Source organism: Schistocerca gregaria, chromosome 3, assembly GCF_023897955.1.
Source record: "Schistocerca gregaria isolate iqSchGreg1 chromosome 3, iqSchGreg1.2, whole genome shotgun sequence".
Classification (NCBI taxonomy): Eukaryota; Metazoa; Arthropoda; class Insecta; order Orthoptera; family Acrididae; genus Schistocerca; species Schistocerca gregaria.
Window position 1 is genome coordinate 266098760 of NC_064922.1, and position 21234 is coordinate 266119993.

Consider the following 21234-nt stretch of genomic DNA (forward strand, 5'->3'; position numbering starts at 1 on the left):
CCGGCCTTTGTGGCCGAGCGGTTCTAGGCGCTACAGTCTGGAGCCGCGCGACCGCTGCGGTCGCACAGGTCCGAATCGTGCCTCGCGCGTGGATGTGTGTGATGTCCTTAGGTTAGTTACGTTTAATTGGTTCAAAGTTCTAGGGAACTGATGACCTTAGAAGTTAAGTCCCATAATGTTCAGAGCCATTTGAACCATTTTTGAAGTGCTGTGAACGCATTTGGTCTACAGGAAGTGGCAAGTGCTGCAGTGAACTTAGATTTATGGTATTGTTAGAGAACCAGGAGCGGCACCAGCTGCAGCTGCTGAGTATGGCGGCCAACCAGGCAGAGAGAGCAATCTATGTGCTAGAATTTGCCATTGGCAGTGGTACTGCGTGTGCTAAGTGTTTTCCGCCGCTCCACACCGAACCCATGGTTATTGTGCGGTTCGCCCCCCCCCCCCCCTTCCCGCGCCGGAAATGTCTCATACCAGACTAGTGTAGCCCCAAATGTTTGCGTGGTAGAGTAATTATGGTGTACGGATACGTGGAGACACTGTTTGCGCAGCAATCGCCGACATAGTGTAACTGAGGCGGAATAAGTGGAACCAGCCCGCATTCGCTGAGGCAGATGGAAAACCGCACTACAAACCATCCACAGGCTGACCGGCACACCGGGCCTCGACACAAATCCGCTCAGCGGATTCAAGCCGTGGACTGGCATGCCTTCCCGCTCGGGAGGCAGCGCGTTAGACCGCGAGGTTAGCCGGGCGGACCCGAGTAGGATGGTTGTTTCTAAGATGACAACGGTCGAGCCTGAACAAATAGCTAACCATATGACGGACGAAATGCTGAAAAGCTTCACAAAGTCTAACTACACTCCTGGAAATGGAAAAAAGAACACATTGACACCGGTGTGTCAGACCCACCATACTTGCTCCGGACGCTGCGAGAGGGCTGTACAAGCAATGATCACACGCACGGCACAGCGGACACACCAGGAACCGCGGTGTTGGCCGTCGAATGGCGCTAGCTGCGCAGCATTTGTGCACCGCCGCCGTCAGTGTCAGCCAGTTTGCCGTGGCATACGGAGCTCCATCGCAGTCTTTAACACTGGTAGCATGCCGCGACAGCGTGGACGTGAACCGTATGCGCAGTTGACGGACTTTGAGCGAGGGCGTATAGGGGGCGTGCGGGACGCCGGGTGGACGTACCGCCGAATTGCACAACACGTGGGGCGTGAGGTCTCCACAGTACATCGATGTTGTCGCCAGTGGTCGGCGGAAGGTGCACGTGCCCGTCGACCTGGGACCGGACCGAAGCGACGCACGGATGCACGCCAAGACCGTAGGATCCTACGCACTGCCGTAGGGGACCGCACCGCCACTTCCCAGCAAATTAGGGACACTGTTGCTCCTGGGGTATCGGCGAGGACCATTCGCAACCGTCTCCATGAAGCTGGGCTACGGTCCCGCACACCGTTAGGCCGTCTTCCGCTCACGCCCCAACATCGTGCGGCCCGCCTCCAGCGGTGTCGCGACAGGCGTGAATGGAGGGACGAATGGAGACGTGTCGTCTTCAGCGATGAGAGTCGTTTCTGCCTTGGTGCCAATGATGGTCGTATGCGTGTTTGGCGCCGTGCAGGTGAGCGCGACAATCAGGACTGCATACGACCGAGGCACACAGGGCCAACACCCGGCATCATGGTGTGGGGAGCTATCTCCTACACTGGCCGTACACCTCTGGTGATCGTCGAGGGGACACTGAATAGTGCACGGTACGTCCAAACCGTCATCGAACCCATCGTTCTACCATTCCTAGACCGGCAAGGGAACTTGCTGTTCCAACAGGACAATGCACGTCCGCATGTATCCCGTGCCACCCAACGTGCTCTAGAAGGTGTAAGTCAACTACCCTGGCCAGCAAGATCTCCGGATCGGTCCCCCATTGAGCATGTTTGGGACTGGATGAAGCGTCGTCTCACGCGGTCTGCACGTCCAGCACGAACGCTGGTCCAACTGAGGCGCCAGGTGGAAATGGCATGGCAAGCCGTTCCACAGGACTACATCCAGCATCTGTACGATCGTCTCCATGGGAGAATAGCACCGTGCATTGCTGCGAAAGGTGGATATACAATGTACTAGTGCCGACATTGTGCATGCTCTGTTGCCTGTGTCTATGTGCCTGTGGTTCTGTCAGTGTGATCATGTGATGTATCTGACCCCAGGAATGTGTCAATAAAGTTTCCCCTTCCTGGGACAATGAATTCACGGTGTTCTTATTTCAATTTCCAGGAGTGTATATAGCCAGTGTTGAACTGAACATCCCTCAGCCAACGGTGTGGAAAGTCCTTCGTAAGCAATTAAGAGAAAAGCCGTGCAAACTGCAGCTCCTGAAAGCCACAGACCATGATGACAAAAGGGGCCGTCTACAGATCTGCATTTATTTGCAGAACTATCTAAAAAATGGCGACTTTTCAAGCATATTAATCTTCAGTGGCGAAGCCGTTTTTCACTTTTCGGGAAAGGGCAACCGACACAAGACACGCGTATAATGGAGATGCTACTTTTGAATACGTCCGCGATTCCAAGAAAGGTAACGTCTTACGCCAGTGACCAAGCACACTTTCTGTGGACCCTCCATCTTTGCTGAGATATCTGTTGGTGGTACCATCTATCTCGACATACTACAGCTCTGGCTCATGATTTAATTTCAAATTGATATCAGAGACTTCATCTTTCACCGACATGTTGCCTCTTCACATTCCCACAATTGTGTACGAGATAATCTAAACGAGGCATTCTAAATGAGGCATTGCTAGGTCGCCAGGTCGACGGTTTACCGGCCGCTGAGCAGATTTTTCTGGAGTGGCCACAACGGTCACCGGACTTGACGTCTTTCGTTTTTCTCTTGCGGTGTTACGGCGTTTATATTTCACCTCTGCCACAGGACCTCGAAGACTTGCAACACTGCATTGCACCAGCTGTTCTTACACCCAGTCCTGATATGCTGGTTCGGGTACTGTCAGAACTGTACCAGAGAGTGCATGTGTGCCGTATCACGAACAGTGGCAACATAGAACACTGTAAAAATAACTTTGAGGATCAGTCATTCACATATTTTAACATGTGTTACGTTCTTGGCCATTTATCTCAACCGGTTTTTGTAATAATTCTCGAACTTTATAATTACCTAGTAGCTGCAATGAAATATTCGCTCTGGAAAGGAGTGTGCACAGATATGAAACTTCCTGGCAGATTAAAACTGTGTGCGGGTCAGACTCGAGCTCGGGACTTTTGCCTTCCGCTGGCAAGTGTTCTACCAAGCACGACTCAAGACCCGTTTCGCAGCTTTACTTCCGCCAGTACTTCGTCTCCTACCTCGCTGGAAAAAGTCCAGAGTTCGAGTCTCGGTCCGGCACTTTTTATCAGCCAGGATGTGTCACCCTCTGGTTAGCCTATAGTGCTGTGCGAGAGGAGGCGCCATGGCAGAGGGCGCGCCTTCTGACCTTGGCGAGGACGGGGTCGTCGGTGCTGGCGCCGTCGTAGAAGATGAGCTGGTCGCGGTCCCCGGTGCAGTCCGACCACGCTCGCAGCGGCCGCCCGGGGGCGCTGCGGGAAGCGTTGAGCAGCGCGCCCGGTCCTCCGCCCCCGGCCGCCCCCGCAGTCGCCGCCGCCGCCTGGGCTGGGCCCGCCGCCTCCTCCGCCGCCCCCGCCGCCGCCTCGGCCCCCGGAGCGGGCCCCGCCTCTGCCGCGGCGGCCGCCGACCGCTTCAGAAGCAGCTTGTGCGCGTGCTCCTGGCGCACCGACAGCATGGCGTGCTTGCACGCCGGCACCACCTTCTGGCGCAGCGTCAGGTAGCACGTCACGTTGCGCGGGTACATCCCTGCGGCAAGCAAACGTCACGAATCCTCTGGCAGGGTCCGGGCCAGCGTCACTATCTAATGAAGCAAGCAAGGTAGGTTAGCGATTAATGGTTCAAATGGCTCTGAGCACTTTGGGACTGAACATCTATGGTCATCAGTCCCCTTAGAACTACTTAAACCTAACTAACCTAAGGACATCACACCACACCCAGTCATCACGAGGCAGAGAAAATCATTGACTCCGCCGGAAATCGAACCCGGGAACCCGGGCGTGGGATATCGATTAATGTTTTATGGAGCTTGGTGATGGAATGCTAAGGCAACTAGGGAAGTAGCAAGTAATGTCGGAAACAAACAGTTCGTAATAATTGACGGAAAGTCATCGGGTAAAGCAGAAGTGATTTCTGGCGTTCCCCAAGGTAGTTTTATAGGCCCTTTGCTGTTCCAAAAAATGTATACACACTTTGAACTGTCATAGACAGATGATTTACCTTTCTACAAGGGTAAATATCTGTGAGAAAGTAATGTTATGTTTCTTCAAGAGGTGGCAGCAGTGGCAAGAAAGTAACAGCAACATGACGGACGTGCATTTGAGCTTTGAAGCCCGGAAGCAGATAATTAAGTGGTACTGCAAGTTTGAGAATGTAACTGCGGTACGAAGACAGTGGAGAAGTGTGTATGGTACAGAACCACCTTCTAGGTTAACAATTACACATCTACGAGACAAATTCGAAATTCGTGGAACAGTGTGTGATGTGCATAAAAGCCGACCAGGGCGACCTCGTACAGCTACAAGTGACGATTCCACAACTGCAGTCTTGGGACTGTTTCAGCGTTCGCCTCAAAAATCTTCAATGCAAGCGGCACGTGAGAGTAATGTAAGTGCAAGTAGTGTGCTACGCATTCTGAAGAAAGGCAAGTATCATGTGTACAATCCAAGGCTGGTGCAACAGCTAAGTGACGACTATCCAGATCGAAGGTTAGAATTTTGTCAATGGGTTCAGGAGATGGTGAGACGTGAACCGGGATTTATGGGTAGCAAAATTTTGTCGGATGAACCCTAAATCAGTGGAACTGTCAATAGGCACAATTGTGTATATTGGGCTGAAGATAATTCTCAGACTACAACTGAAAAGGCTGTGAATGTGCCAGGTGTAAATGTGTGGTGTGGTTTGTCTGCAAGGTACTGTTACTAGAGAAGCGTACCTAACAATGCTTGCTGACTCCATATTCCCTGACATTCGTGCATTATACGGTAAGGATGAGTTTTCTTTCCTGCCGCACTATCATAGGGACGTGCGAGCATACCTGGGTCACAATGTGCCGGGCCAGTGGATAGGACTCAGGGGACCAGTCGAGTTTCCTGCACGCTCTCCAGACCTCACGCCGCTGGATTTCTTCTTATGGGGCACACTAAAAGATGAGGTGTACAAACGTAAACCACGAAACCTGGACACACTTTGGAATGACATTCAGGCAGTGTGCGCAGAAATCTCATTCGACACTTTGGTACGATATACGGAATCAGTGGTGACTCGTACTCAGAAATGTATTGATGCTGAAAGCCACCAGTTTGAACATTAATGACATGTGCAAAGTATATTTATTTTTCCAATTGTACTTTAAGCTTTCCATTTCCAGAAATTTTACATTGTACAACGGGAAATAAATTTTCTATGACGCTTCAAAGTGTGTATACATTTTTTTGACGCACCCTGTATATAAACGGTTTGGGAGACAACCTTAGCGGCTCTCTTAGATTGTTTGCAGATGACGTTGTCGTTTATCGACTACTAAAGTCATCAGAAGATCAAAACAAACTGCAAAACGATTTCGAAGAAATATCGGAATGGTGCGAAAAGTGTCAGTTGACCCTAAATAACGAAAAGTGTGAGGTCATCCACATGAGTGCTAAAAGGAACTCTTTAAAGTTTGGTTACACGATAAATCAGTCTAATCTAAAAGCCGTAAATTCAACTAAATACCTACGTATTACAATTGCGAACAACTTAAATTGGAAGGAACACATAGAAAATGATGTGGAGGAGGCTAGCCAAAGATTGCGTTTTATTGGCAGGACACTTAGAAAATGTAACAGACTTCCTAAGGAGACTGCCTACTCTGCGCTTCTCCGTCTCCTTTTAGAATACTGCTGAGCGTTGTGGGATGCTTATCGGATAGGATTGACGGAGTATATCGACAAATTTCACAGAAAGGCATCACGTTTTGTAATATCGCGAAATGTGGGAGACAGTGTCATAGAAATGATACAGGATTTGGGATCGACATCATTAAAAGAAAGGCATTTTTCGTTGCGACGGAATCTTCTCGCCAAATTCCAAATTCGTCGGAATGCGAAAATATTTTGTTGACCCTGACCTACATAGGGAGGAACGATCACCACGATGAAATAAGGGAAATCAGAGCTCGTACCGAAACATATAGGTGTTCGTTCTTTCCACGCGCTATACGAATTTGGAATAATAGAGAATTGTGAAGGTGGCTAGATGAACCCTCTGCCAGGCACTTAAATGAGATTTGCAGAGTATCCATGTAGATGTAGAATAGGACAGTCTCCACTTACAAAATCCGTGGTGTACAGCTGGCGCATATTACATAATGAAATGCATTCGCTAACTGCGAATACCGTACCACCAAAGCTATGCAGTTTACTGGATGTAGATTCGATCGGTCGCCAAAAGCGTTTCGGCTATCCGAGCACGCTTCACGTACAGCCCCAAACTTCCATATGTCCCCGTATCGGCCACTCATAGTGCTCACACATTTATGTGATTTCTGCTGAGGAAGAGCAGATTTTCCCTTAGACTGCCTTCGCTGTGGCATGAAAAGGATTAGTGCAGTATCTATATTTGATAGTGTCTGTAAAGGTCGATGCAGTGTTTCTTTGGGCATGAATGCATGTGTAAAAGAAAGAAGTAGAGAGCTACTAAAACACCGTTGAAGTAACTTACAAATTATTTTATATGGGGAACTGCATGTAACCGAATACGTCACAAAGTAATTCGTCGACTGATCTGGCCCATAGAAACGTTTTTGCAGACTGGTAGTTGGATCTCAAGGTTACAGTTGGCTACGTAACGATGTAAAGATGGTACTCTTAAATCGCTGGTATAGGATTTGAAAATTATTAATATAAAATTAATTCTGCAAGGAAGCTTGTGGCGGTGACCCAGGAGCTGCAAATCTGTACTGTCAGTTGCAAGTGAGGACTAAACAGAAACTACGAAAGAACTATTAAGTACAAACAGGTAGGAAAAGGAAAGCCAACAAAGGAAAAAGACTAAAGCCAAACATAAGAGGCATCATAACACAACAGAAAATGCTTTGATAAAGGCTTTATTACAGAAGGCGCTTGTTTCATTTAAGAATCTGTACGTCTATTTGTACAGACTAAAATTTTCAGCCTCTGCTAGTGTATCCAAATTGCACGACAGACATCAGGGCGTATATCCACATCACCTACGCTATTCAGAGAGAACCTAACGCTATTTTATTGCTACCTACTCGAAATTTTTCTCTGAAACGTATAAGAAAAGGATCTCCTCCTATGCCTTATGCAAAACTTTAGGACAGAAAAAAATATCCAGAACGAGCTGTTTGCATGCATTCATGTCCGAAGGAACATTGCATCATCTTTAAAGACGGCGTGAAATACAGACACTGAACAAACGTACATTACATATTTTGAATATGAAATGCAAGGAGTATGTACCGTCAGCAGTCTCAAGTGCAATGAATCTGTAGAAAGATGTCTAGCAAACTAAATGGCATCTGTGAACAAAATTGTATACAGTGCGCTCAAGTGACAAATCCTAGAGTACTACCCCTTTGATTGGAGTCCTTATCAAGTAGTTAGACAGCAATGTTAGTCGTGAGTTTCTGCCGGCGTATACAATGTTCGAATAACTTACGGGAATGCAGGCGGGTGGCTCTGTCGACATTCACCGATGTTTCGACAGGAGCACACCCTCCTCTCTTCAAGGAAAAACAGCAGCAAGTAAGCGCTGCGCAAGGAAATTTAAAAGCTCGGTTTTCAGAGAGACTCCGGAAAGATAATACACACACACACACACACACACACACACACACACACACACACAATGTAAACACTAGCACTATCACAAAACAAAGATGACCAACAACAGAAGTTGTCGTTAGTGAAGTAGATAATCAATCGTATATGATATCATAGAACCTGTCCTTCTGTTTCTGAGAAAGGAGAGAGGAGGATTCCATGGATAAATTAAAGAAAAACCATCATCTCTATTTTCTACCGGTAGGAAATGTATTGTTGCTTGCGGAGGCTGGTTAAACTTCTCAGCAGCAGAGTAAAATTGCAATGGCTGTTGAAATCACAGTAACAAGTGACCTCATAAATAGAGATGGTGGTTTCTGTTTATGTTCTGCGTGGAAACCTGTTGTTTCCTTGTCAAAAGACAAAGGGACAGATTTTATGCTACCTAGCCCGTTCATTACCAATTTGACTATCGATAACTTCTGACGTCGGCCATCTCTGGTTTGTGATGTCGCTAGTCTTTTGTGTGTGTGTGTGTGTGTGTGTGTGTGTGTGTGATTACGCGCGCGCACATAGGTTTTAAATTCCCTTGCACAGCTCAAAAATGACAGGGTGTGCTGCCGTCGAAATATCGGTGGTTGATGACGTCGTCGCCTGGCTGCATTCCCTTAAGTTATTTGAACAGTTATTACTGCAGACTTTTAACTGATTCAGAGACATGGTGCTAGGATTGTAATTGATTGGTATTACAGGAAATAACACTTTCACTGGTACTCTTTATTTATTTAAACATAACTGGTTCAGGGCTAAACGTCATTACGAAGTCGTCATTTTTGTTGGAGGTAGTGTGTCAAGTTTCCGCGACTTAGCAGAAGTTCGGGCCCGCTCGGCAGTTGGCGCTGAGACTGGTGGTGTGTTCCTGCCGCGGAAGAGCGTGCGTGAAGCATCAAAGCAGCCGAGCACAGTGCCACCAGGGTTGATGAGAGGGCGAACAAGTGTAAGTAGGCTGTTTAGGTTTTTATGTTGGTAACGCCACGTAGCGCTCTATATGAAAATCACTGGCTGTGCTGTGTGATGGCTGTGGTTGGTCTGCATTGTTGGAGTATATGCTATTGTAGTGTTGGGCTTTTGGCTGTTAACAGCGCGTAGCGTTGCGCAGTTGGAGGTGAGCCGCCAGCAGTGGTGGATGTGGGGAGTGAAATGGCAGAGTTTTCAGAGCCGATAATCTGGACGTGTGTCCCTCAGTGACAGTAAATTTGTAAGACTGGATGCCTTGAACTGCTATATATATTATGACCTTTGAACACTATTAAGGTAAATACATTGTTTGTTCTTTCATTTGCTAACTATGCCTATGAGTAGTTAGTGCCATCAGTAGTTTGAATCTTTTATTTAGCTGGCAGTATTGGCGCTCGTTGTATTGCAGTAGTTTGAGTAACGAAGATTTTTGTGAGGTAAGTGATTTGTGAAAGGTATAGGTTATTGTTAGTCAGGGCCATTCTTTTGTAGGGATTATTGAAAGTCGGACTGCGTTGCGCTAAAAATATTGTGTGTCAGTTTAGTGTATATCAGAATAGGTAAAGAGCGAAATGTCTCATTACGTTCAGTTCTGCTCAGCTGTTTGAAAATCAAATAATGTAAGAGGTTTATCAGCACAGTAATTCATTAATTTTTCTGAGGGGACGTTTCACAAGACAGAGTTACAGAGTCTTGTCAGACAGTGGATCGATGGGAGCCAGAAGCCACCGCCAGGAAAGGAAATGGGCGGCTTCTGGCGGAGACACAGAGATAACAGTGTCGAATGCAAAGGATGCGTGCCAGTTGCTGCTATCTTGGCTCTCAGGTAGTCCTTGAGTCTAACTGCGGGCAGTGCATGGGATGGAGTTTGGAGCTGTACGGTGATAGGCCAAAACAGCATGACCACTACCCACCGCGAAGATGTATGGCTCCTTGTGGTGTTCCGGGCAAATCATATCCTAACAATAGCATGTAGGCGGAGCAGAAACGGACGGGGCGTCACCCCAGCGAAGTTATGGACTGCAAATGGAGAAATCCATTGAGATAAGCAACTTTGACAAAGGACAAATTATTCATCATTTTGATTTGCAGCTCCTTGTGTTGGCCGTGCTGGCAGTTCGAGGTGAGGTCTGCCAGTTATGAAAAACACCGTTTACTCAGTACCCAAACATGTTTCTGCACCACTGTGCCATCATCAGTGGGTTTTCGCTTTTATTTACTCTGTAATGTGAACATTTTTGTTAAATGATTATAAAATTATGTGCATCTTTAGTTCAAACTACAGATCGTTTCCTTTTGTAAATACCTTTACATTTGGTGCATGAATTATCTGGATTCCTTGTGTGTTAATTACTACAGGTAGCTTGTTATCTGCAACCAAACGATGTTGATGAGAGAGTTTTTTCCTGGGAGTCAACCTATCTTCCACAATGTTATTTAGTTTGTTGAGATGTTTTCGCGCCTATATTCGTTTTTGCTCTAGTTTTCGTGTGGCAAGCACTCCCATTCTTCGCATCATGCTGAGGTGTTGTGATGCACACGTAACTATAACAAGTATTTTCCACAAATAACGTAGTAAAACACTTTTCACTTCACCAAAACACAGAGTGATTGTGGTTTGTTGTGTGTCCCAGCCCAGTAAGTGTTCATTTGTTCACCAGAGATTTCGGCGCCAAATTTGAATTTTGTTTGCATTTTATCTTTGTGCGTGAGTGCGTGCGTGTGTTTGTGTTTGTGTGTGTGTGTGTGTGTGTGTGTGTGTGTGTGTGTGTGTGTGTGTGTTTTTCTGCGTGTGTATGTGTAGATTTTATCTGTTTGTGCTCTTTATATTTGTAGAGTTCCTTTAATGTGTTAAATGGTGTGCCCTTGGAGAGTGTGGTGTACTGGTTGAAGACCTGTTTCCTTTCTGCTATTGTCTTCTGTATCTGGAAGTTTTCCTCAATGGTCAGGTTGCTGTATAAGCTGTGGCTGGGTTTTGGTATTCTTAAGTCTGTTTCTATTGTGGTTGGGTATTGCTTGTTGGCTACACGGCGGTCAGCAAATGTACTATGGGAGCTCCTACAGTACATTTGCTGTCCACATTGCAGCCAACTAGAAAGTCACACAAGAACTGGAAATGAACTGACCGTTTGTTCTTGCAGTTCGGCAATGGTGAATGGTTCGGGCGTGACACTGCATTTTGTTGTTGTTGTTGTTGTTGTTTTTGTATCCAAATCCTGCTCCAGCTACCGCTGGGTCTGGGTGTTATGGTCGGATTTTGGCAAGGTTAATTGACGGGATGGCCAGATGCCCTTCCTGTCACCACCCCCTACCACCCAGACGGAATCACTTTACCCCAGGTTTCTGTGTCTAATGTAAACCATGAAGTAGTGTGAACATGTGTCAAATGTCTGTGAGCTGTGAAACTGAGGCAGAACGTGGGGACTAGCTCGGTATTCACCTAGTGGGATGTGGAAAACCGCTTAAAAACCACATCCAGGCTGGCCGGCACACCGGCCCGTCGTCGGTAATCCGCTGGGCGGATTCGATCGGGGGCCGGTGCTCCTACCCAAGTCCACGAAGCAGCACTGAACGTTCTGACTGGAGTAAATTAGCTCTAAAGTGTGAAATGTCAACTGACAAGTACATTTAATCAGACTATAGTTCCGTGTGAGGCCGCTGCCTTACAGCAAAAGGACAGCAGTGCCGACGACACTGCACTAGACATTTGGCATTATTTGGTTGCCAAAAGCCAGTCCTGAGGTCTGTGGGGAGTAGCAGCACAGCATAGATTGAAAATGAATGCCTGTGGAGCTGAGTGGAAGTTGGTGGCTGTCATCACCGAGAGAGCAGTGGCAAACCACTGCCCAGGCGATGATTTCTAGTTGCTTGGAATACTGTGCCTGGAGTGCTCGAACATTACTGTGACAAATGCTGTGTACCCTGAACACAGAATTGCTTAAAATAGCTTTCAAACCTTGCAGTGTTCAGTCAGCAGTTCTCGATACTGGATATGGATTCCATGGCGTGCCACAGTGACCTTGTCTACTTGTACGTTCGTTGTACTTTGTAACAGTGCACCTTATTGTTTAGTATACAGAGAGAATCACCTAAAACTTGCTCAACAAATATTGCGGAAAAGGAAAGTGCTATCGATGTGCGGTCTCCACAGAATGAACTGGTAGTCAGGGGCTCGTGAAAACTTGCACTTCTTTAAACAATGCAGTTCCTACTGACACTAACAAACTAAACGTGGGGTAAATTAGAATGTCAGTGGTATTTGTTGCAGGATTCTAGTGTGGGTCATTTGCAATATGTCCTTCTTTGAAAAGTTCCCACACCAACACTTATAACATACCTGGAGCCACGCAGGCTGGTCGAATGGGGCCCGCGCCTTCCCTGTTAATGCCGCACTATGCGCTTTTTCGGACAGTGTCATTCGAACAGTGAAATAAACGTGACGAGTGTAAGTGACGCCTCCCAACGCCACAATGGCAAGACCGAATTATTCCATTCCGCAAAGTGTGTTTGTTTACGTTTCGCCAAGTGCGTACAGTGTCTGCGCCTACTGTCTGTAGATCGTTTGAACACAAGTTTCCAGGTATTCGAATTCAGAGTCATGATGCAGTTCACAAATTAATGAATACATTTCGTGAATGAAGAAGCATTCATAAGAAGAAGAAGCGTAAACGACGCTTACAGGATCACAAAAGCTCACCTCGATGACTTTGTACACCACCTGGAAAATTCGCCTAAGAAGTCTCTTAATCGCCTTTCACAGAAAGTGGAAATTGCTTGCACCTCCATACAAAGACCTGCTTACTTAAGGTAAGGCTCTAGAAAGTAATAGTAGTATAAGAACGTTGCTCTGGTGATCCCGAGCACAGGGCAAGGTTTTACGAATGGGTTTTGAAACAAGTGTATGACGGTGGGATTGATCCTTAATTTATTCTGTTTCCGGAAGAAGCTTGATTCCCTTTACACGAGTTTGTTAAGTGAAGAAACTGTGGATATTAGAGCGCCAATACACGTATTCTGCTTTTTGACGAACCCCTTCACGACCAGAAAATATGAGTGTGGTGCCTACTTAATGGCGACACAATAACAGGCCAGCTTTTTAATGACAGTTGTAAGTAGGCTGTTTAAGTTTTTTTATTGGTAACGCCGCCGCCACGTAGCGCTCTGTATGAAAATCCCTGGTTGTGCCGTGTGCAGCCTGTGGCTGGTTGGCATTGTTGTAATACTCGCCATTGTAGTGTTGGGCAGCGGCAGCTGGATGCTAACAGCGCGTAGCGTTGCGCAGTTGGAGCTGAGCCACCAGCAGTGGTGGACGTGGGGAGAGAGATGGCGGAGTTTTGTAATTTGTAAGACTGGATGTCATGAACTGATATATATATATTATGACTATAAAGGTAAATACATTGTTTGTTCTCTATTAAAATCTTTCATTTGGTAACTATGCCTATCAGTAGTTAGTGCCTTCCGTAGTTTGAATCTTTTATTTAGCTGGCAGTAGTGGCGCTCGCTGTATTGCAGTAGCTTGAGTAACGAAGATTTTGTGAGGTAAGTGATTTGTGAAACGTATAGGTTAATGTTAGACAGGGCCATTCTCTTGTAGGGATTTTTGGAAGTCAGATTGCGTTGCGCAAAAAATATTGTGTTTCAGTTTAAGCACAGTCGTGTATAATTGTTCAAAGAGGACGTTTCACATAGACAGTCCTGTATAATTGTTCTACGGGGACGTTTCATATGTCGACCCTTAGCCAAGGATACCTCACTGGAATCTTCTGATTTTTTCTTGTAGTTTGTGTAGTTAGTGTAGCCTTTGTTTATTGCTAACGCGTAATCATAGAGAGAATTTCCTTTTTAGTTGCTGTCTTTCATTGTTGTACAGTAAAATAGTTGTGGCATGCATGTAGTTTTGCACGAAGTATTTCGCAGCTGCGCTTGCAATTAACTAGATATTATTTTCAGTGCTATGTTAATGTGTTCTCTTATTTTTGTTCTTCAAATTGTGTTTTTCTGTGTTGTCGTGTGAAAATTGTGACAATAATGGCGTGTGAAAAACGTAACACTAGGCTCCAAAGTAAACTGAGAAATGACAGTGAAGACGAAAGCAGTGTGTTAGCGTCACCATGTAATGAATTCACTAACGTTCAAAGTAGTAATTTGGTAATAGCGCATAGGGAAATGGAGCGGGCTGCAAATAATCGTGTAGGCAGTGAAACAAATAGTGAACAGGGAAGCATTATCGATCGATCGGTCGGCAACAGCTCGCCTCACGATTCCGAAATGACAGGACACAATCTTGCAAATACTGTAGATTCAGATTTTGCGTCCTCACCGTTTTCTCAAATAAATCAGGACACATTTTCTGTTTTTCAAACTGCGAATATTGGCGGTTCAAATGCATTGCCGATTAGCACTAAGGAACATGTTTCAGACACCAGTGCACTGTTATTACAATTAATGCAACAAATGGGACAAAAGCTTCAAAAGTTAGACACAATGGAACAAAATCAGAGACAAACACAGCAACAGTTGGACACAATGGAACATAATCTTCAAAAGTTAGACACAATGGAACAAAATCTTCAAAAGTTAGACACAATGGAACAAAATCAGAGACAAACACAGCAAAAGCTTCAAACGTTAGACACAATGGAACAAAAGCTTCAAAAGTTAGACACTACACTTGAACAAACACGTGAAGATTTAACTAATGAGTTACATAACATCGAATCGAAATGTCAAAAAGTCTGTAATGACGTAAAAACACAAATTTGTGAGCATTTCCAACCTATTTTTTCGCGGCATGAAAATGCATTACAGAATCACGAAGCAGCCATAAAAGAACTGCAAACTATTGTTCATGAAAATCATGAGACTTTGCAAGCTAAAATTGAAGCAGTTGCATCTACCGATTCGGTTACGCAACTTGCAAAAACTCAAGCGAACTTAAAGGACACAGTAGATACTCTGAAAATTGGTTAAGAAAGACACACAGAGGAAACAATTTCACTGTCGGATAAAGTAGCCGAACTTTCAGATCAGTTCACTAACTTATCTACGAAGGTAGATGATGATCTGAATGACACAAAACCTGTATCCTTCACTGACACTGAACAGTATGAACAAATTAGGAAATTCACACAGAATCAAAATCAAATCAACACACAGTACAAAAGAGAAATGCGGGAAGTACAAGATCAGTTGGCTCAGGTAATACAAGAATTACGTATTTCAGAGGACAAACGCACTCCAATACGGGAAGAGGGACATAAAAATACGGAACTGCCACAAAATAATAACACAGGGCATTTCGGAAATCATGAAAGTAATTGGCAAGGTGCACCGAATTTTGAGATGGAACCGCCGATACGACGTAACAATGGCCGATATGCTACCCGCCGACACGATGATTTTGACTATAAGTTGTTCATTACTGCACGTAAATTCAAAATATTTAAGAATTCTGGCAACGACATTCATCCACAAGCGTGGCTCCATCAATTCTCTCATTGTTTTCCTCCCAACTGGTCATTAGAACACAGATTAGAATTTATGTGTGGCTACTTAGAGAATGAACCAGCTGTAAGAATGCGATCGGTCATTCACGATTGCCACAGTGAAGGAGAATTTTCCATGCCTTCCTCTCAACATATTGGTCCCAAGCCACACAAGACCGAGTAAAACATAGCATCATAATGATGAAACATTTCGAACAATCTGAATTTTCCAGTCTTGTCAAATATTTTGAAGACATGTTACATAAGAATCAGTATCTTTCAAACCCATACACCCCTCAGAACTCATCCGCATTTGCTTAATCAAATTACCTGAACATTTACGACAGATTATTTTAGCAAGACGATGCAAAGACGACATTGAAGCTTTTCAGGGACTCTTACAAGAATTAGAAATTGACACAGACAGTCGCGGAATGCGAAAACAGGAAAACAATCACTACAGTTCACATCCGTCACAATTCCGTGACGACAGAAACAATAACTGGACACGACAAGTCTATTCTTACAACGTAAATCGTGACCAAAACAGACACCACCCGTATGACAACCACTGGCAGAGTAATAGTTACAGAGAAAGACCGCATTTCCATAGTAATGACTATCACAGAGACAACCACAGAAGCAGACAATATGGTAACCAGAACTATTATTATCAAGGGAGACATAATAATTTCAGACGCAGCAGTTCAGCGCGCAGTTACGATTCAGGGAGAAATTCTCCACCACGTGACCGACAAGAAATTAATTACAGAAATTACCGACATGACGACAGACGATATAATCGTAACGACAGACCTGAATTGCATCAGAACTGGCGGGATTCAAACAGAGCAGGGCCCACTCGGCAAGGTGAATTTGTAGAAGTTAGGTCTCCTAATCCCAATAACGACGCGCGCCAACAAAGAAACAGACAATGACTCGCACCGCAGGCAGCCGCGTGCGCCGGCTGGCTCAGAGGAAAATAACATAAGCTAACCTTGAGCAAAATTCCAGTGTTCCTTACCGACGTAACCACATGATAATTTCGTTGAAACTGAAACTCTGCATACTAGGAACAGTAAAAGATTGCACCACATTTCACATGTAAAAACTTTTATTGAAAGATAATCTGCTTCTTAACTTTGTCTTTGCCATAAAACTTTTCACTTCACATTTCTAGCATGCTTTGTCAGACTTAGAATCTGTTACTATGTAACAATGTTTGAAGTTAAATATTCAATCAAGAACCAAGAGAACTTATTTAAACAGAAATTACGAATGCATTGTTACAGTGAACAGACAACACAGTGTTGTTATTTGTACATTCTTGCTTATTAGTTGCATGATTACGTAATGACTATAAGGCTTACATACTTAGAAAATATACTGTTAATGAGATTTTAATGCAACATTTTGATTTACTTGAAAATACATTCTGGATTTAAAGTACTTTCTGAGAGATACCAGATGACACAGTTGTTAGTTTATGTGACAGCTTCACGATTATATCACGACACTACTAATATGTGACACGATTTACATTGTTGCTTTTGCGGTGTATCTGTTTTATATCTGCACAGTTTTTCTGTATTATTCCTGAAAGTAAAACATGTTTTAGTAGTAACTTTTGTGGTATAGCTACAATGAGACAGCCTTTATCGTAGCACAACAATACGTTACATTATAGTACTTTCTTGATCATGGTAAGGTACGTAATAACTACGATATCTACACGGAAAGCATTTCACCTTCGTTTATCATGAGGTAAGTACATTGACTTCTGCAGGACTTAGCTTTCGGTGGACAATAACTACGACACTTCCACAGAGATTGTCTTACAGCAAGACGCACATTTAGCGCTACAGGACATGCATTAAACTATTTATTTTTCAAAATATTTGAATTACAAAGAAAGTTTTCCGTGATACATTTCATTCCATTGCTGTAATCTGTAACACCTGAGGATATAATTACATTAATCCTCAGGGGGGTGCACGCTTACTTTGTGTACCATGTGTATGGAAAGCACAAGGAGCCCTAGCTAATATGGTATTTGTTTATACAACTTTACACATCGATACCATATTTCTCTAACACATAAATTACACAGCTATCTGATCATTTAACTGGGAGAGACAAACATTCATTTTACTACATCAGTGACACATGTTTACGTAATTACACTGTTGGATAACTTCACACTTACGAAATTTTATTTTGTCTGTACTGTTCACATTTTTTCGGAACCATTGTGATACTATGAGTGCTTTGAATGACATATTTGGTATGGGATCATGATTTTTAAAGTACGTTTGAGGTAGATGACACTTTTGACATGAGCAGAGAATTTTTTTAGGTTTTGAAATTATTGGAGGAAGCTACGACGATTTTGAGAATTTGACTGAGGTGTTATGATGTTATTATTACGATGACGATGTGTATTATGCTGTTGTGGCATGTTTATGATCAATAAGCTGATGCTATATGAGGAATTTGATTATGGTACTTATTTGTTATGATGAAATATTGAAGAAGTGTGGACGAATATGTATATGTGTAATAAGGTAAGGAATAATGAGTAGTGGTTAGGGACTCTCGTTTGTGAAAAAGGTGGCTGGAAACCAAGAATCGTACTTGGTAAATGTAAATGCGTGAATGTACCACAATGCCGCCGAAAATTTTTTGGACACTGTTATATTTACAGGATTTTGTTTCTACAGATTTGTAACGCAAGTTCTTGACCTGTGAATTTTTTTATATGAGACTGCCACTGTAGCGGAAACTGGTGTCGTAAATATTTCGGTAAGACAGTTAAGAGACCAACTGCGCGTAATGCGTCGTGGGCACCCAGCTGGGCGACAGCCACCGGGAAACAAGCCATTAGTGTGTGCCTTTCAGAGGCACAGGTGGAGAAAAAAATAAAGAGGCCATTACCCTCACTATTGAAATTCCTTTGTAGAAAGCATCGCAAAAACGACACGCTCATTACTTGGAAAGATATTTTCTTACATGTGCATACCTGACAATGACAAGCGTCTTTCTACGAGAGTTGAGAGAATTTGTACTAACTTATGAAATGTCACATGACTATTGAATGATATTTTTATGCTTTGCCTTTCATAGTTACTTGTTTCATTTGATATCTGTTTTTCAGCTGTGTTACAGCATTGGTTTTATAAAATAAAAGTAAATGCATTTGCTAATGTGAAAACTTTCTCTCAACAGATCTAATAATTTTATGATCCATATTCTTCGAAAAAGGAGCACTTTGAATAGAAAGAAAAACAAGAAGGGATTAATTACAGTAACTGAATACAACATTTTCTTTTCAAGTACATGGTCATTTTTTTTTACAATAAATTTTTGTGGTGCACCACTTTAATTATATAGACATTAAGATTTGAATCGACATCTCCCTTTTCTGCATTTGTTGTCTTTACTGTAATATTTTTTCTGCTTGAGCTTTGTCATGTTTAGTTATAAGCTGATGCATTTGCTTCTACTGTGTGCCAGGCATAGTGCTACTGAATTTCACTTTGTATTACTCTGTTAAGCCAATTTTATTACTGATTTATTTTTCTTGTTTGCTGCGCATTGCCTTATATTAGTTGTAATATTGCTGCCTTTTTTGCCAATTTCCATTTTTTTATCATTGCTTTTTGTGTAAATTGTTTTGTGCTGCTGCATTGCCTCGTCCCTTAGTTAAGCATCTGAGCTCAGTAGATTTAAGTTAGCTTAAGAGGGGGTAGACTATATAAGAAACTAACTATGATGAATTGGAAGAAAAGCATTGAGAAGCTTTAAGTAAATGGTTTGGCCAAAAAAAGTAGTGTACAGTGGAGAAAAACTAGATAGGACTTTTTGGGAATAATGATGAATTAAGGGAGATCTCTATGCAAAATACTGCAGTAAAACAAACCCTGTCCTTTCCTTTCGTATTATCCGTCTATGTGTTTATGTACCCTTGTGTATTTGTCTTTTTCTTGTCTTTATGTGTTTAGCTAATAAGATTTATGTTGTAGAATTTTTCAAAAACTATGTTATTTTCTTTGTAAATATGTTCAGACATTATTTATTGTGTTTTGTTTTAATGCTCATGTGTGAAGCTGATGTTTCAAAAGTTATTCTGAACTTTATGTATGTACTTATGTCGTAATATTTGTAACACTGATGTATTTGCTATTTCGATTCTTTTGTAAAGCTTGTACTACTGCTAATGTTATCTGTATTGTTATGTTCTTTAATGATGCATTTTGTACCTTTGTTATTGTATTCTTATGTTATAAAATTGTAATTGACACCAGTTCATCAAATTAAGTAACTTGTAAGTTACATTTCACTGCACACATTTCTGTTGGTCATAGTATATGGACAATATGTGAGAAGTAGGGACTGATAGTGTTTGCAAGTGTGTTAATAATTCAGTAAGGGACTGGATAACAGCATTGCTGGTTCTAAGGACATTTCAAAAACAATTTTTGTGAGTGCACAAGTGTTGGTTATGGACTTGCTATATTATCCGCAAGACTCTTCAATGGTGATTGTGCGCCTGCACAGTCAAACAGATGGCTGCTGGCCATCTCTACAAGGACTACAGTGGGTCTACACCTTTGATGACCCACCAATACCATTATCTCTACAAGGACTACAGTGGGTCTACACCTTTGATGACCCACCAATACCATTATTTCTACAAGGACTACAGTGTGTCTGCACCTTCGATGGCCCACCAATACCATTATTTCTACAAGGCCTGCAGTGGGTCTGCACCTCTGGTGGCCCACCAATAGTAATCTCTACCAGGACTACAGTGGGTCTGCTCTGTGATGACCTACCTACCGATAGTCTTCAACGTCGACTGACTCTGTTGTGGCCCATTACCTGTCTGCATGTCAAGAGTCAGCACTGTCTTTCCATTCTTCAAGACTGCATGGAAATCCACTACTTCCGTGTGCATTTTCTTTTACTACTCAGACTTTGAGAAAAACACTGCAATTTTACTTTGATGAATGATCAGGACTGTCTTTATGGACTGTGAGAAAATTTTAGCTTTTGACCAACATTGTATCGATAAGTGTGTGCATTTCATTTATTTGTCATTGTAATTATGAAAAAATTTTTCAAATCTGTATTGGCCACTGCCCAAAACAATTTGTAAATTTTTTTGTGGGGAGCATTGGAGGCTATGTAAGTAGACTGTTTAAGTTTTTTTATTGGTAACGCCGCCGCCACGTAGCGCTCTGTATGAAAATCCCTGGCTGTGCCGTGTGCAGCCTGTGGCTGTACACTTCACTTTGGAAAAGACCCCAGAAACAAAAATCGAGAGGACTGAAGGTACATCATTTAGGGGGTCAAAGTACATACCCTCTTCGACATATCGCTCTTGGACCATATACCTTACAAATGCAGCAAAATATGCCAAGCTCGATCACACACAGCCACATTTCCAAACCATAGGACATGGGTGAAATTTTATATTTCAAATGGACTCATAGTAACTACAACAATATTTGATGCTAAAGTCAGATACGGTGCTAACCACACATTCCCAATTACCTATCAATTGGCTCTTATGTGGACACATGATTAGTAGAATGTTTTTGCTAAGTTACTATTGTATATTTTAAGGCAGGTAATTTCCTGCAACGATATATGTTACATGTACGTAGGTGAGCTAATCGGCCAGCTACAAATGCTACGGGATGAGGTGATTTGTTTGTGAAGCTATACGACCCCAGGGCTGACGGCATGCCACGGCTGGTCCAACGGAGTACTGGTCAGGAAGGTACGAAGGCAAGCAATGCGACCGGAAGTGAGGAAAATCGCAGAAGGGCCAGCTGGACAGCGG

The 21234-nt window shown here is 43.4% G+C and overlaps 1 protein-coding gene across 1 annotated transcript in view; it reads right to left on the reverse strand.

Moving 5' to 3' along the window:
• The window catches only part of LOC126355337 (uncharacterized), a 475493-nt gene that overhangs the window by 138195 nt on the left and 316064 nt on the right, over window positions 1-21234 (reverse strand). Inside the window, exons 5-6 of the mRNA XM_050005632.1 lie at window positions 3721-3865; window positions 3489-3591 (exon numbers count right to left, since the gene is read on the reverse strand). Of these exons, the coding sequence (XP_049861589.1) occupies window positions 3489-3591; window positions 3721-3865 (248 nt within the window). The remainder of the gene's footprint in view (window positions 1-3488; window positions 3592-3720; window positions 3866-21234) is intronic.